At 36.3% G+C, this 16,733-nt stretch overlaps 1 protein-coding gene across 1 annotated transcript in view; it reads left to right on the forward strand.

Annotated features, from left to right (window-relative positions):
• TTC27 (tetratricopeptide repeat domain 27) overlaps positions 1-16,733 on the forward strand; it is a 126,668-nt gene that overhangs the window by 56,493 nt on the left and 53,442 nt on the right. The window contains exon 10 of the mRNA XM_055816414.1: positions 16,366-16,479. Coding sequence (XP_055672389.1) covers positions 16,366-16,479 — 114 coding nt within the window. The remainder of the gene's footprint in view (positions 1-16,365; positions 16,480-16,733) is intronic.

Here is a 16,733-nt window from a genome sequence, read left to right on the forward strand (position 1 = left end):
GAAACCCTTTCAGTTTTAGAATAAAGGAAGGAAATATGTTTAGAAAATTGTGGCTTTTTTGTTTCGAACATCTTGCACAGTTCGGAGCTGTTTAATAGCTTAGTAGTAAGATTCATAAAGCAAATAGGTCATTTAATCGTAGGCCATATTTTTCATCCTAGAGTTTATTTTGTGAGAACTGCAGTGTGTGTATTTATTTGTCTGTATATTCTGTATCTTTCCCTTATCTATAGTTGGCAAATGTTTGCTTATGTGTGTGTTGAATCTCTAACAGAGCTGGAAAAATGTGAACCTTGGAGGTGCATAACTAAAAAGATCACCCCTTTTGTTTGTCTAAGGAAAATTCTTATAGCTTCTTCAGACTAGATACAAGGAAGACATTTTTTACGAAGAGGGTGGTGAAACACTGGAACCAGGTTGTCACAGAGAGGCAGTAGAAGCCCCGTCCCTGGAAACATTCAAGATCAGGTTGGACCAGGACTCTGAGCAACCTGGTCTAGTTGAAGGTGTCCCTGCTCATTGCAATGGGGTTGAACTAGATGACCTTTAAAGGTCCCTTCCAAACCAGACTATTCTATGATTCTTCATCCAGTTTTCACAGTTATTGTAACAACTGCTGTTGTTTATGTCCATAATGTAACTGGATAGGTACTGGACTGTTGTATTTGACTCTTAATCCATTACAGCTCATGCTTTTAACGTCTTTCAAGTCTAAGCACATCCCAGACATTGCCTTTGGTCTCTAATAAATATATGCAGAGTATAGCTTTTCTCTACACAACCCTGTCAGATTTAGGAATGTTACTCACTTTTGCCCACCAAGATGGGATTTTCTCTCATGCAGTCTCACTCATTATTACTTTTTTCAATATTAGTCACTTGTGTCTATGTCAGCTTCCCTTTTCGTTTACTGATCCATAACACATTTCCCTAAGACCTCCCTTGCCAGCTCTTGCCTCCTTTCAGTCTTGCTTTCATTTTCCATAACCCCTTTCTTTCTCACATATTTCTGGCTCTATCTTTATTCCTCTTCTTCCTCACTTTTGGTTGCCACTTACGGAGTTAGTCATCTTTCAGGATCATGGTGTCTTCAGTCTCTGAAAAGAAGGTGGCTGCAGCTTTGTTTTGCTCCTGGAAACTAAACTTTTGCACATAAGGTTTAAAGCCAGGGTACTGGTGATCTTCAACAGCCTGGTTGTATTGCGTGTAATGGGAACAGTAGGTCTTTAAAGAGAATACTTATACTGGTGAAATCAGAACTGGAAGAAATCAGAAATCAAATATTTTTGTAATGAACATCAATATTTGTTATGCTCTTTCCTGAGAAACCGCTGAGATTGCCCTAAAACTCTCACTGAAGGTGTCATCTCTGGACTTTGTCCCTAGCTGCTTAGCCCACCGAACAGTAATGGAGGCTTGCCTCTTTTGTTCAACACGTTACACTTAGTTGTGAACACCAAGTATTGCAGTATGTAGACTGCTGAACAGTAGAGGCTGTTGTAGGCAGAATTCCTGTGGTGGATGCTGGCATTCAAAACAGGGGAAAACCAGGTATGACACGCTTCCTGTAGAATCCTGTCTGGCATTGTGTGAATTTTCCTTGCTGTTCTTCTACAGACAGCTGTTCTTGCAGACTGTAGGTTGTGAAGGAGTTTTATACAAATTCTGTAATTTGTTCTGACATAGTTTAATAGTAAAGTCAGTGGCAGCCTTACTATAATTCACTGCTTTAGGCAAATAATTCTTCCTGAATGTTTTTGGCTGTTCCTGTTACAGCTATCCTGTGATAGCTGATTTTGACGAGTTAACATCATTATAGGATGGGTTCACAAATGTAATTTTTGTAATGTAAAAACTGAATGCAACTGTTAAATTATATTTGTTGGGCCATTGACTAATCTTAAAGTTTGAAACTATGAAAACATTTAAATTGATTCTTTTCAAGAAGATAATTTTATGCCTTTTACTGAAGGATGCAAAGGGAGCTTTTACAGCTCCACTGTGTTGTGTAATTTTCATAGTTGTGCTCCAAATCTGTCTGAGAACTGGTATTTTTGCTACCTTCTCTTCCTGGAAAGATATTCAGTTAAGGTATTTTAAGGATAATTATTATGGACGGATATTTGTTCCAAAGTTATCATTGCAAAAGTAAAGATAAAAGTTTCAGTTAGAGTAAGAATCTATGCTGCATAAGATAGCAGCAGTACATAAAGCAGTGTTCTTCCAGAGGCTGATGATAAACCAAATAAACAGAAAGCATCACTGGCAGTCTGTGGAAAAAACGTAGTGATGGAAAAAGCATAGTGGTGAGCTCATAAACATGAGTAAGCAGGCAGAACAGACAAATCCCACCACCCTGGGGCAGCTGCATAAGGAAGCAGGATCTGTCAGACCTAAAGGATTTTTGCAGTAGTCTGGAGTGCTGCAAACATTGAGTTTGTCCTGAACAGTTCAAACAAAGAAGCAGAAAGAAAAGAAACTGGAACCTTAATGTGTTGTCTTACCTGGATTTTTCTGAATAAGAGGTACTATTAAAAAAAAACAAAACTAAGAGTTGACCAACCTAAAGAAAGTATTGACAAATGGTGGTTCTTGTCTGTAGCCACAGGCAGCAGTACCAGAAATGGAAAAATGGAAATCCATAACTATCTCCCCAAGGAATAGATTTCTGTTAGCAGAGAATAAGTTAACCTATAGCACTGCCTGTTTCAGAAATGCTCCTTGTCAGAGAGGCAAGGCTGAGGGTGGGGTAGAGCAAGCAGGGCAGAGGATTTAAGAGCCTCCTGTGGTAGTTTCCAAGGGAATACCTAGCAGGGGGTAGGACATGTTTCATCTCCCACATGGCTGGTCTGAATGGAACAAGTTAGAAAATATTCTTCATTGGCACTGATTTTGTATCTTTCACCCTTTTTTTCAGTCATTTGCTTTGTTTGTCTTGAGGCTAAACAGATTGCAAGTCCTCAGACAGCATGTACCATTGCATACAGTCCTAAAACTATGTATCATTAAAATATTATATCTAGCCATGCTCAAACTAAATTCACTGTTTTACTATCTGTACAGAAAGCAATTTCTTTAATGTGCTTTTCTGTTTTTCAGGATAGTATTGAAAGAGCACATGATGTGTTCAGAATCTTGGCATAGATGGTGAAATTCCTGAGGCTGAGCAGTTAAAAGGAGAAATTCACTGTTGTTTAATACCTAGGGAAATCCTTATCACTGGTACCAAAGAGTTAAAGTCTAGTCTTTTGAATCCAAAAACCTGATTTATTGCTGTTGAGATTGGGCCTTAGGAAATAAATGCAGTACTGTGATGTGGTGTGGAAGTCTGCACTTAGGCTGTTTCAGGAGTAAGTCCAAACCACAGACCTTAAAAAGACAATGCTACTACAGTCAAATCTGGCTGAAGTTGTTTCAGCATAACACAGAATAAGTGACATGTTTGGCACAACAGAGCAAGTGTCAGTAATAATGGCTGGACTCCATTCTAAGTGAAAATAGGAGCCATATCTTATGTGGTTTACCCTTCGCTAGTCATTGGAAGCAGATTCCTTTAAATAAAACAGTATCTTCTTTCTTCATGACATTTCCTTTTCTTCTCTAGTTTCTTCCTTCTCCTGAAAAAAAATTGAGAGCCTCCAAGGAAAACTTACTTCTGAACCGAAGCAGTCTCTCAAAATGAAAAGAAAAAACAAACCAAAATACAACCCAAAAACCAGCTTAAGCAACAGCATGAAAAATTATTATTTTTTGAACTCTTACAAGAGGATACCACTTAGTATCATTGCAGACCATTAAGCTCTTAGAAACTTGCTAAATATGAGCCCACTGGTGTCTGTTAATGTGGAAGAAAATTGATAGAATTTTGGACATTCAGGATATCTCTGCAGTTTGGGTGTATAAGTAGAACTGAACATATAATCTGACACTCAGATAATATATTTATACTATTATTAGAAAGTAGAAAATCCTAAGGGGGGGGAAAAAAGCATTTAAACATTTTCCTAGCAGAAATTAATTTGAGTTGAATTTTCCAGTGTTTCTAAAATGACTTTGAATTGTGGTGGGTTTGGGGTTTTTTCCTTCCCTGAGTGTTTCTGGTAGTTACATACCTGCATGCAGGTTAAATAACAAACTGTGTTATGCAGAATCAAAGAATCATGTTCATAGCTCAATATAAGTATCTCCCTACATTTTGTTTTATTTTTGTTCCATGCAAGGTAATATAAGCTTGCTTTTCTGTGTGTGTTATGTTTGAATTCATACAAAGCTTGCTTGAAGTCTTTTGTTTCCACTGAAAATTCTTCAGTAAGCGTAAATCTTTTTACTCCTTTTGTGTAGCTTTTTCTGTGGTCCATATGAGGCTTTCCTTGCAAGGGAATGTTTTTCTAGTGCTTGTTTTCTTTGATCTGTTTTCTCTGTGAAGTGTATAATGTAGGGGACACCAGGCTGCCATTTTACTTTTATCTGCAGAGCTACATTCACAGCTAGTTGAAAAGACAACCATCATGTGCTTGTGTTTCTTCTACTTCTAACTAGACATCAGATTCCAGTATACCTATGACTGCATCAAATGATCCCCTTTAATTTCATTTTCTTAATGCAGGCAGTATTTGTGTGTTTCTGAGTCACAGGGTTATGGAGTGAGACAGGAGATTTTCTAAGAAAAACCATAGAAACATCCAGCTTGAGAGAAAGCTCAGGAAGTTCTTGATGTGTATTCAGAAGAAGTAAAGACTATTGGGAAGGAAGAAGAAACAGATATGGACTGAGCTTTGGACATGAACATTCTTCTAACAGATGCTTAACCATTTCCCTGTACATACTGAAAAGGGGACATGGGAAGAGAGAGTGTTAAAGTTTTGGTTGGTATTTCTGTGTGTGAGGAAGTGTACATGGAAGCAGAAGGAGGGAAAAGGAAAGATGCAGCCTTTCACGGAACAACATATTTATATCTGTTAGTAAAAGCAGCAGATGTAGACCTTTCATACGTTTCTTTTCACTTGTCCTTCAAAAATAAAATAAAATCACTGCAGAGGAGAGCTGGCCTATAGGCATGACTTCAGGTTTCAAATGAGATGGTCATGGAGAATGGAAAGGAAAGTTGGATGTTCTCCTAACTAATTATAATTACAAGAACCAACACCAGAGGTAAGGCAGCCTCATTTTACCTGAATGTTACCTATGTTGCCTTTGCTAGAGAAAACAAGATGAACAAACAAGCTGTGAGGTCTGAGGATATTCTCTTTTGGGAAGTCATCCTTTTTCCCCATCAGGACTTGTAGCTGTATCTGAGTCTGAATATTGACTACACAAAGGAAAAAGATGCTGGTTCTGTTGCTGAGAAACAGCTGTTGGTGTTTTTTCAATAAAGAATGCTTTCTTTTAGGGGTAGGTAGAAGACATACTGAAGAAAAATACTGAAGTGTATTGATATTTCTAATGAGGATAGTAACACCATGTCTTTGAACAGATAGCATTATAGTCTTCACAATGTTTTGGCAGAGTTGAACTTCTGAAAGTAGCAGGTGCATTTATTTTGCAAAAAATCACTCATTATTCTGTTTTCATAGTCCTTTCCCAACAATTCAGTGAAAAGAGTCAGCTTGCAGTCCTCTTAATGCAAATTACCCCTGACTTTATTTGACTGGCTTTTCTAGTGCCATCTACAGAAATATGACTAATTCTCTTAATTTAGAGGAAATTAGGAAGTTGTACACAATGGGGTGTTTTGTTCTTTTCAAAGAGACGTTCACTTTATTAATGGGACTACTTATTCATATTCCCTTACATCTATTGCTAGCGTACCAGCTAGTATAATACTGAAAGTGATTAAACCTGTGCAGATATTTACATGTTTCTCAACTTGGTTCTTGTATTGAGTAAAAAACTGTAGCAGGATGCAATGTACGCCTTAGGGTTTTTTCACTTTGAAATCTGTGGTCTATAGAGAAAGTCTGGTCTAGAGCATATCTTTTCCACCATCCAGATGAAACAGTCATTCCAGAGGCGTCTGCAGCCCCATGACAAACTCAAGGGGAACCAAATGAGATTTGAGGCTGGAAGAAACAATAAAATTATTGAGAACCTATCTAGAGGATTCATTAGCAGTAAGCACTTCAGTTGGGCATGTAACCACTGTGCATAAGCTAGGAACCTAATTTCCTTCATGAAGTCCATGAAGGGTGAGAGGCTTTGTCAGGAGGTTGATGCTTGTTCAAAATGGTCTTTTTAGGGAACCTTCCTGTCACCACTGACTGTGTAAACAGACCCAGGAAGACTACCTTCCAAGCTTTCCTGCTGACTTTTTTATTCCTTGGAGTCCTAGGTACTACAGAAATGGCACAAAAGCCAGCACGGTTTCCAAGCTGACCTAGCATAAATAATTGCCCAGCAGCTGTTCTTTGCAAGGTGGGTATCAGGAATAAGAGATACTGCTCAAAACTAGTGCCATGGAGGGGAAATAGTGATAAACAGGGTGGAATATGAGGATTCCTTTGAGTGGATGTTATCAAGAGCTACCTACCCACTTGCTACAGAATGCTCTTTGAGTGGGGTAAAAAAACAGCTGTGGAAAATACAGCTAAAGTGAAATGACATTAGCCTTCTTGTGTACACTAGTGGAATATTTTGTAAGTCCTGTGAGAAGAAATTTTATTCCAGTCTTCCCATCTAATTTTTTATTTAAGCCAGCTACTGAGTAACTCTTATATTGTATTTAATGTACCTTCAGATGTGATAAATTCCAGAGAGGATGAATTCTAGAGTTGGTTACTTGCAGACTAAGGTTAAACAAGATACTTAAAAAGGCTAAATTGCATCTAGGTAAGTGTAATGTAATTGCTGCTGTAATGAGTTCAGTATTCATTTCTAAATCAGTCTAATACAGTCTAAGTTAACTGTTTAAGTAAGAGATTTTTAACATCTTTGCATATGTTTTGCTTTATAAAGTGTGGATAGGCAAAGAGGAAACTTGTAACAACTCTTTATACCTATACCTGCAGATGGGGAAAAAAGGAACTGTCCATTATGCATGTTGTGTATATTTCATTTTAAAAGTCTCAGAATTAATACTTTATTTCAAATACATTACATTTTCCAAGACTCTGAAATTATATATGTGAAAGAATCTCATTCAAACACATTGAAGTATATAAAAATGCAAAAAAAATCAGGTAACGTTCTTGTTTTAGCAGTCAAATTCAACAAAAGGTACTGTGTATTTACAATGATGTAATGTTACAACTTGAGTGCCGAGGCTGCCAGACAAGACTAGACAAAGTGAATTTTAAAAATACCATTCTAATTAAAGTAGTGCCTTGATGCGGCATGTTTCAGCCTTGCTCTTGACTTTTTAGCACCGAGATATTTCTAATGGCTGCGGCTAAGAGCTTTAAGCCCAGCTCTGCTCATGATCAGCTAACACCTGTTGCGGTGAAAAGCTATTTTAGTTGTAGAGTCCCAGGATTAGTTTTATAGACCAAAATAAACTCTTGTCATACAGTTGAGTGAATAGCTTTAGACTTTGGAAAAAATATGCTGAATGTGTGGTCTCAGCCTACTGAAGTATATGTGGAATATTAAAGTAGTACTGGAAAATGGCACTATGCACGTGCTGATGTCTCAGCCAGTGCAGGAAAGTAAATCTGCTCTGTCCTTTAATTCTTTCGATATTTTTGCATGTGTCTCTGGTTTAACTAACTGACAGTCAGGCACAATTTATTGAAAAAGAACATAGCATTTAAATAATGATGATAATTTGAAGAGACCTTAAAGAAAATTGCAAATTATTATATGATTGACTCTGTAATGTGCTGTCTTGATGTAACAACCCATTAAAATCAATGAAAGACCTAATAAAGGAAAATACAGAACTTCTGCTAATGCTTGTCATATAGGCTTGCACATTGCATAATTTTTTTGTTTTCTTGTTACAGTGCAGAGGTCTTGGCTAATACTGTAAAGGTACCATGTAGAATTTATATTAGATACTGTTAGGCAAGAAAATATTTAAGACCTAACCAAGTAATAACACATTTTCCCGATGCAACACTGAAAAAGAAACACTAACACAGGACTTGGAATAATGCCTGAAAGTGTATAATACAAGTTATGGTGTTTGGGGAAAAAAAAAAAAAGTAAATTATCCTTGTCTTGATATTTTGCCCTAACACTGTTTGATCAATTAGTAGTCTGTAACACCAAAGACTTCATATTGTTGAGTTTAGAGAAAATAATTATAGTTGTCAAAGCCATATGGAAAAAGATGTGGTCAGTTGCTAGGTAAAATTACTATCTGTTTAATAGGAAAAAACCAGAAATTTCAAAAACATTTGCTTTTATGTTGATATATGTACACTCTAAATTTGCAAGATAGGTTGGTAATATTTTGATTTTCCAGTCCAAACCACCCTTAGAGTGATTTCAAGTGTAGGATAGATTTCAGTGTCCAGTGAAAGTGTGAAATAAAACAGATGCATCAAGCCATATACAGCACAGGTTCTGATAATTGTTAAACTGTATCAACAGAGCCTTTGATGTTTGTTTGTTTGTCTGAGCAATTCTTTTGACCTTGAGGAGGAGATATGTACATGGCGTACACTAGTGTGACTATTCCCTCTATTTAGATCTTTTAAAAAAGAAGAAAAAAAATAAAATAAAAAAAGAGCAATTTACTAAGTCTGTTGGCTAGTGCATACTAGGAACTAGATTTACTAGATAAATTACAGACTTTTTTTTTTCTTCTCTGCCTTTCTACTTGCTAACCACTAAATATATCCACTGTCGTAAGATTTATGGAAGCATCACATTCTCAAGAGATGAAAATATTATCTTCCTTGTTTGTGACCCTTATCTTGTTCATGTTGCTAAGGTCATAATTACGCCAAATAGGATTAGAATTTGTCAAGTTGTAACAAGAATCATCTGGAGTGAAATCCTAACATAATTTTTTTTCTTGTTGGGCCTTAGAAAATATGAAGGTGTTCATAGTTAATAAAAAGTGACTGGAGAATATACAGCCTTACATTTTATAATTGTTTGTGCCTAAAGCTCTCCTAATGTTTCTAGAGATTAACAGTGTATTTATCTGAAGGCTTGCTGTCTTGAACAGATGGCCAAAATTGGGTTGGTTTTTTTCAGATTAGTAGGTCTTATCTAACTATTGATACATAAAATCAAATATCAAATATTTCCTATCAATAATACTTAGGAAAGTGAGGAATTTATAGGTGCTCAAATTAGCACCCTGACTAGCGGTGCAAATTCCAAATTTATTATTTAGGAATGTTGTCTGCAGTGCCACAGTTCATGGATGACAGAAGCTGCAATGACAAAATAGTTTGAAATCATTCGCTTCAGCATCCTGTATGTTTCCAAGTTAACCACTGTTGTTTGTTCAGAACTATCATGTAGTCATGATGTTTTATATAAATCAAGGGTTGTACTTGGTCCACTAGTATAACTTCTCATGTACAAGCACTGAAGGCAGTAGGCTTGAATTTGTTGTATCATGTATTATTTTGTTGCCACCTATTCCAATTCACTGTCCAAGAGAAATTTTTTTCTTATGTCAGGTTCTATTTGAATTTTGAACCTAAAGTCAAGTTGTCATACATTAAGGTGATAGTCTTGGAGAAATGGAAAGTATTCTGTATTCTATTTATAAATATATAGAAGTGGGAGGTGTTTCCATCTGAACTTAAGATTAATCAACTTCAATAAACTGATTGTTTATTAAGAGACCAGAGGAGCTCCCCAGTTAGTATGAAAAAACGTAACGTCTCAAAAATGGTAGTATTTAGTCTTTGTCTGGGATGAGTTAGATGGGTCTTACAGATACATAGTACAAGGGTTCAATTTTTTCGCAATTATATAATGTCTAGAGATTAACATACAGTAATTATATATCATATATAACAATGATATGTAATGATAGAGAGGTTTTGTATCTAATATAACAATGGGAAATAAAAAGAGGAAGAATCTTGGGACAGCATTGAACTGAGGACAGTGGTGGCTCAGAGACAAAAACCTGTTTATTCCAATTGTTATTCAACGTTCTGTAATTCTAAGTGCATTTTTAAGTTTATTGGCAATGTCATTTCTGAGAATACAGAGCATGTATACTGTGATAGTTATTAAATACAAACTTTTAATATAAATAGAGATAGACAAGGAGATAGTTCCTTTACATGGTTGCTAAGCAACTTTATTGCATTAGATAAAATGTTTATACTCACCAGAAGAATAACATTCTGTTCTTAAAAAGAATCCTTTGACAAATATATTTCAGTAATTCTAAACATAAAATACTTCTTGTCTAGTTAAATATGTAGCTTACCTTTTACCTATTTAGAAAACAGTAATGTATTTTAGTTGTGTATTTATTATATTTTGAGGTTTTGCGTATGCACATGTTTATTGTGGTTTCCTCTCAATTTCGGGTCACTGAAGGATTAGTAAACTGTTGAGTATTGTGATAAGAATAAAACTACCAGAGGAATTTAAGGTCTGGGAAACCTCAACGTTATGTGTTTGCTGGTTGTGATATATAATCAGATCTTCTTTTGATTCTTATTTATTTTTAAATCTTTGGGATGAGCATGTACAGCAGAATCGGTATGTATGCTGAATTTGAACAGAGAAGCTACTTGCTCTGTTTCAGCAAACAGGGAATTTTTACATGCTCATACACCAAGCAGAAAAGCAAAAAATAGTCATATTGACTGGCTTATTTTGTTGCCAAGTCATGGTTCTACTGCCTAATTGTAACTAGAAATCTATTATTTTCCTTATCCCCTTGTTATTTATGCTTTTCAGCACAACATTAAAAAATGCACTGGTATTGGAAACCACTTAGTCACAAATCTACTCTATTTTACCTTACAGAGTTCTAAGAATTACCATTTAAAGCTACAAAACTCATTTCAGCCAGAAGCTGCCAGTACTACTAGAAATCATCTGTGTTCAAGCTCAGTTAATAGAGGAGCTGATTTTCTAAGAACATTTTTCAAAACTTGTATTCTTTCTGCTTCTCTCTGGACCTTGGCTTGCCTTAATCTTTCTTAGGCAATTAGAAATAGTTTTTCATAGCTTATCTAACTACTTCCCAGGGCAGAGTTTCCTGTGCGTACTTTTTCAGAATTGCAAGGACCATCTTTTGTAAAACAATTCTGTTAAAAGCGTACATTAAATTTAAAGAAACTTTTCCACAATAACATGGCATCTTGTAGTTTTTTTCCGTAAGTCAAGTTATTTTTAATTCTGTTGCATTTTACCATTTTGTCACCAGTTCAGTGCTAAGAGAAAATAAAAAAAAAAATCAAATTAAACAGTGTCATTTGGACATGACTTTTTTAATAAAAACTTGTTTAGTTACACAGAAATTTAAGCATTAGTTTATTTGGGTGAGACTGTGGAAAACAAAATCAAATTCTCCCTAATCTCATACTAATTTTCTTCTCTCATTTCTTAGGATATAATTCCGTAGAACTTTTTATGTCAAAGAATCCTATGCCTGTATGCTTAAGAATAAGTTAGGCACTTGTAAGGCAGCTTTCAGTTGAGAGTCCTTCACCAGAGATTAAGAGATACCTTTGCAAAGCAACTGCAAGCAGCAAGAATTTTGCCTGTTCATGCCTCAGTCATATGCCTCCAACCAGTTCATTTTTGATGTACTCACTCGACTACTGTGCACAATACAGGATGCTGAAAAGAAGCCACAGTATTTTCGCATCTTAGAGAAGTATAGAATGAGGTATAAGGTTGTCATTTTGCCTTTGGTTAAATGGAAGAAATAGGGCTTCAATGTTAATAATCTGAATGAATTCATCAAAGTCATCATATAATTATATACTTGGTTATATGAAGCAAAACTAATGATAAATGGACGTGAAATAATCCCCATAAGTAATTTTGGGAATCTTAATTACATGTGGCTTTTTGGAAAAGCAAACAACAGAGCTGCTGAAGTAGTAAACTGGAATTGGTAATTAAAAGAAACTGGAAAGGGATTTTTTTAATTTTTTTTTCTAAATCCCTCCCAGTATTTTCTGGTTTTTTGTTTGTGGCTTAAAATATGTTAGCAAATACCTGAGTGAATCTAAATTAAAGGCCGTTTCTTTGGAGGTGATGACAGAGGAACAGAGCAATCCTCAGGGTACCTCATGCCTGTGCCTTCAAGTAAGGCGTTTCACCACATCCTGTCAGTTCGGCCAATAAGCAGAATATTTTTTGTTCAACGATGGACTAATGTGCAAAACTCTTGGGAATTCTGCAACTGGTTGCAATTAAAAGTGCTCAGGGTTTCAAAGTCCACTTTCAAATGATGGCTCCATCATAGCAATTGCAGAGTTTGCTAGGCTACTCATGTTTTACCAGTGAGCAAGGGACAAGAATAAAAGAACGGGCTTATGTAAAGCATAGATTTATAATAAGGAAAAATCAGAAGATATGAAATTTATTTAAAACTGCAGTTAACAAGGATCATCTTCACCTGTTCCAGCTTGTCTAGCACACCTAATAAGCCCATGTAAGCTCTTCCTGACTTTGATGTCAGAAAGAATTATTACAGGAACTCTTACTTTTTTAAATAGCGGATGGCGTAATACAGAAGAGTTGATCTGAACAACCTGTACCTTTTATAAGTCATGGCTGACTGATACAGTCTTATCCATGTGTCCTTCAGAAGAGGTTGGGTTGGGGGTTGGACATCTGATAGTATTGTGTAAAGCTCCTCTGTGTGTCCCAGCTTTCCCAGGGTTCTTTGGTTATCTTTTCTGTTTTATCTTGAATGTGTTATATTACTGATTTTTAAGCTGTAGGCTGCTTGCTCTGTGTGTAGTTTCCTTAAAACCAACCATTGTAACTTCATAAATAATACACTTTTGCATGTATGTGTATATATGAAGTACCAATGTGACAAGCATCCTTGAAGATTTTTGCCAGCTTGTTCTGAATTTTGTATAGACACTGCAAGCTGCGCAAGCATTTTTTTCTCTGGTTCTCTAACAGAAAGCTAGTAGAGTGCTCAAGGAGTGGATCACATGTCGGTTAAATTCTGAATAACGATGAGGCTGAATCATCCATTAACAGTGCCTGATAATCAGCCTGGTTTTGGCAGAACTCATGTGGCTGGGTTTGATCTGGGTGTCATCAGTAACGTGCACCTATCTCACCATTCAAATATGACTTGCCATTTTGTTCTTACATAGTAATGGGGGTGTCGTACAGTAGCGGACTACTTTGTTACTAAGATGTTGACGATCATGTTTCATTCCATTGTCATATAAGGGTGATGCATTGAATGAAATACTCTGTTTTGTGTAATATTTTAGTAATCTTTCTACACTTTGATATGATGGGAGAGGATGGTATAAAGGGTTCTTGTTTGTAGGAAAAAATGTGGGGAAGAATTGGAGAAATGAGTTTTCCCATGTGAAAACATTCCATTCAGTGCAGAAAATGTTGCATAACCTTGGGTTTTTTCCTTGCTTCTCACCCCACCTAATTTTCCTGCTTTTCTTTTACTTTATTTTATTGTTCTTTCCCTAAAGTAAGAACAAGGATGACTTGAGAAGATTCTCAGTAGTGGTTTTGTTTTAGAATTATTCTGTTAATTTTCTTAGCTGCCTTTGGTACAGTACAATAAACTTTCCCATATGTTGACTTAACTTGTATAATTTTGATTTAGTTTTTCTTTTTTCCAGATGTTTTATTTTAACTTATAGTCTCATCAGTAGAGTCCAGATTTATTTTCAGTTGAAAACATAGGGGGTTTTGTCCAGAATATGTGCAGATTAAGGCTTGCTTGATGGTTATAGATACATATTCTGAAATTATTTTTTACAGCCCTTGAGTATAAACATTTGTACCCTTTATACATGTATTATTTTGTATCTGTGGTGCTGTAAACATTACAGTTAGGCATTGAAAAGGTGAGCATTTGAGTTCTGATGCAGGACTGAGCTGAGTACAAGTATAAAATTACAAGAGTTTCTTAACTGAAAAATAGGCCTGGTTGTCATCATCCTATGCAATTGCAATGGTTTTTTGTATCAGTAAAAAAAAAAGCATCAATAAAACTGGTAGAGAATTTAGCTTTTTCTTCTGTAATTGTACAGCAGGTATACCTTACATTTTGTTTTATAAATACCTTTTAAAAAGCAGGATTGTTATTTAAGATAAGACTGTCATTGCTTCTGCAGAGGAGTGAAACATAATTATCCCTGCCTCTCTCCCACCCTGTTTCTCTTCGCTTCTCCTCTCTCCCCATATGACTTTATACACACTTTATACAGCATGATTGCTTAAATCACTGCAATGGTGTGTGGGAGGTATGCATAGAGGCTGGAGAAAGGCTTTCCTGAGCTGCTGGTTCTCTTGCAGAGCTGTGTGGCGTGAACACAGAGGCTTTGTGCTATACTCTCCTTGTGCCAGTTGCTAAGGTGAGCCAGGGTAAGGGGACGAGTATTCTGCTGCTGGGCAAGGGTGTAATTGGACCTGAAAATATCTTTAGGAGCACTATTAGTCAAGCCTTTTAGTTTCCATTATTCTTTTGAGAGATGTTGTGTTCATTTGAAAAATAAATACTAGTATCTACGACAATGTAGCAGAGAAAAAATTCCCTTTAAGTAAAAAATAAAATAATATGACAGAATACCAATAGTGGAGAAAATGGAGAAAAGGGTAACCTTTGTTATAAAAGAAGTTTTTAAGCTAAAGTAAACAACCTTCAAGTGTTTGCCCTAACAAACTCTTAAGGTGTATTTTTTTTAGTAGCCACCTGGATTGGCCACTGAAGAATAAATTCAGAAACCAGGGTCCTCTGTTAGGAATGCCTTGTACTTGTCCTGCCTGCAGTGCACGGGTTTGTCTTAAGACCAAACAAAAATAGGTAGGAGACTTAACTTCCCATGATGAGGCAGTAGAGAGATGAGCTTCCCACTAGGATTTGAACCAGTTAACAGATTTACTGATCATAATCAATTTGTAAAAAGGATACTTGAAAGTTTACAGAATATAAAAGATTGTAATTGTGTTCCTCTAATTACTTCCAGGTCCTCAGCACAGAGGACAGTATAGAAGCCTTGGGGTACTTCTTACTTGTAATACTGAGTGGAAGCTGTGGAAGTGCAGAGATCATTGGTCAGAAGAGGGAGGATCAGCTGATGTTGAAGTGTTTGGTGGCTGTACATGTGCTCATACTGCTTTCATTTATGCTTTCATTTGCTGTTGCCTCTGTTCCCATTGTAGTTTTGCTTGGAGATAATTTGTTTTAGCTTGTTTCTTTCTGCTTCCTTTCCTGTGAAAACACTAGGGAAAAGAAAAACAGATTACAATATGACAGAAATTTGTCAGGCGTTTCACACAAACCACCAGCAAAGTATACTTTTTAATGCTTTGGGAAATCTTTGAAAGGAAAGAATAAAGCCACTGGGTTTTTTTCTGCAGTCTACAAGTATCTATAGACAAATTTATTTTCTCAGAGAAGCTGGATTGTATTTGTAGTGTCAATGAAATTAGCAAGGATGTTTTCCTACTGTCTCCCGTTTCAAAGTGAGTAACAGAAAAATGATATGCTCTGTCTGAAACCATACTGGAAAGAATCCATGGTGGTCTGTACATTATTAAGGGATATCAAAGTTGTATTGGCTACGTATCTCCTATCGGGCTTTCCTAAAAATCAGTGATTGGAGACTGGCACCAAGTTCCTGGCATCAGGGCAGGGCATTCCAAGTGATAACTTACCATATCTTTAGGAAAGCTTTTTACCTAGAATATTCCATATTCCCCATACATCTACTACACATCAAAAATTCTTCCTGTTATTCTCTAGTCATGGCAAATTCTAAATTAATTAATATTCTTCAGATTCTTAGCAATTTCAGCCTGTTTAATGTGGAGGTGCTGTTAATGCAGGCATCAGAGCACCTCATACATTAAGAGGGGGCAAAAGAGAGCTGGTTTTGTTCAGCCTTAAGAAGCAGGATCCCTGCTGCTGTCTACAGCTATCCAGTATGCAGGTGTGGGGAAGGCTGAGCCAGACTGCTTCAGTATCGGATTCTGTATTTTCCTTCCATTCTGAGTAGCTATTTTAATTTGTGCAGTTTGGTGTATACACCATATGGGTACGTGTACAGACTGTATGCAGTCTGAAGGAGAAAAAAAAGTTTTGATGCCTTTTATATTGAAAATAGATTAAGGTAATCTGTACAGCCTTCAATTCATCAAAGAGACTACAACCGTGTATTTGACTTTCAGACTAGGAAACAGCATTCATGCTCAAGAACACTGTTAAAAACTTTATTGTCTTCAGTGTCTTTTAAAATGAAATAATGAAAAGATGTTTTTTTTCCTCTGCAGTGCTTGCTCGCTCAGCCAAAGTTCTGGGCCATTCAGACATCAGCCTTACTCCTTCGGACCAAGCTTGAGAAAGGAAATACTCGCAGAATGGAACGGGCAATGAAGCAGACTCAGGTAAGACTTCCGAGCTGCCTTGTTTTAAGTAGAGGGTTTTTTATATGTCAAATAGAAACAGGCAGGAGTTAGGAGCTTCTGCAGTTCCTTTCTGCGACCTGTACAGTGAGATATTTTCTAATTATGTCTCTAAATTAGATCCATAAACCACAAAACCTTATATGTCTCCTGGTCTTGAGATAGTCTTACATGTACAAGTAATAAATGGTCACTTTCATTCAAAAAAGTGACAAGTTTTCAAGATTGAAACTAAA

This window comes from Falco peregrinus, chromosome 11 (genome assembly GCF_023634155.1).
Source record: "Falco peregrinus isolate bFalPer1 chromosome 11, bFalPer1.pri, whole genome shotgun sequence".
Taxonomy (NCBI): domain Eukaryota; kingdom Metazoa; phylum Chordata; class Aves; order Falconiformes; family Falconidae; genus Falco; species Falco peregrinus.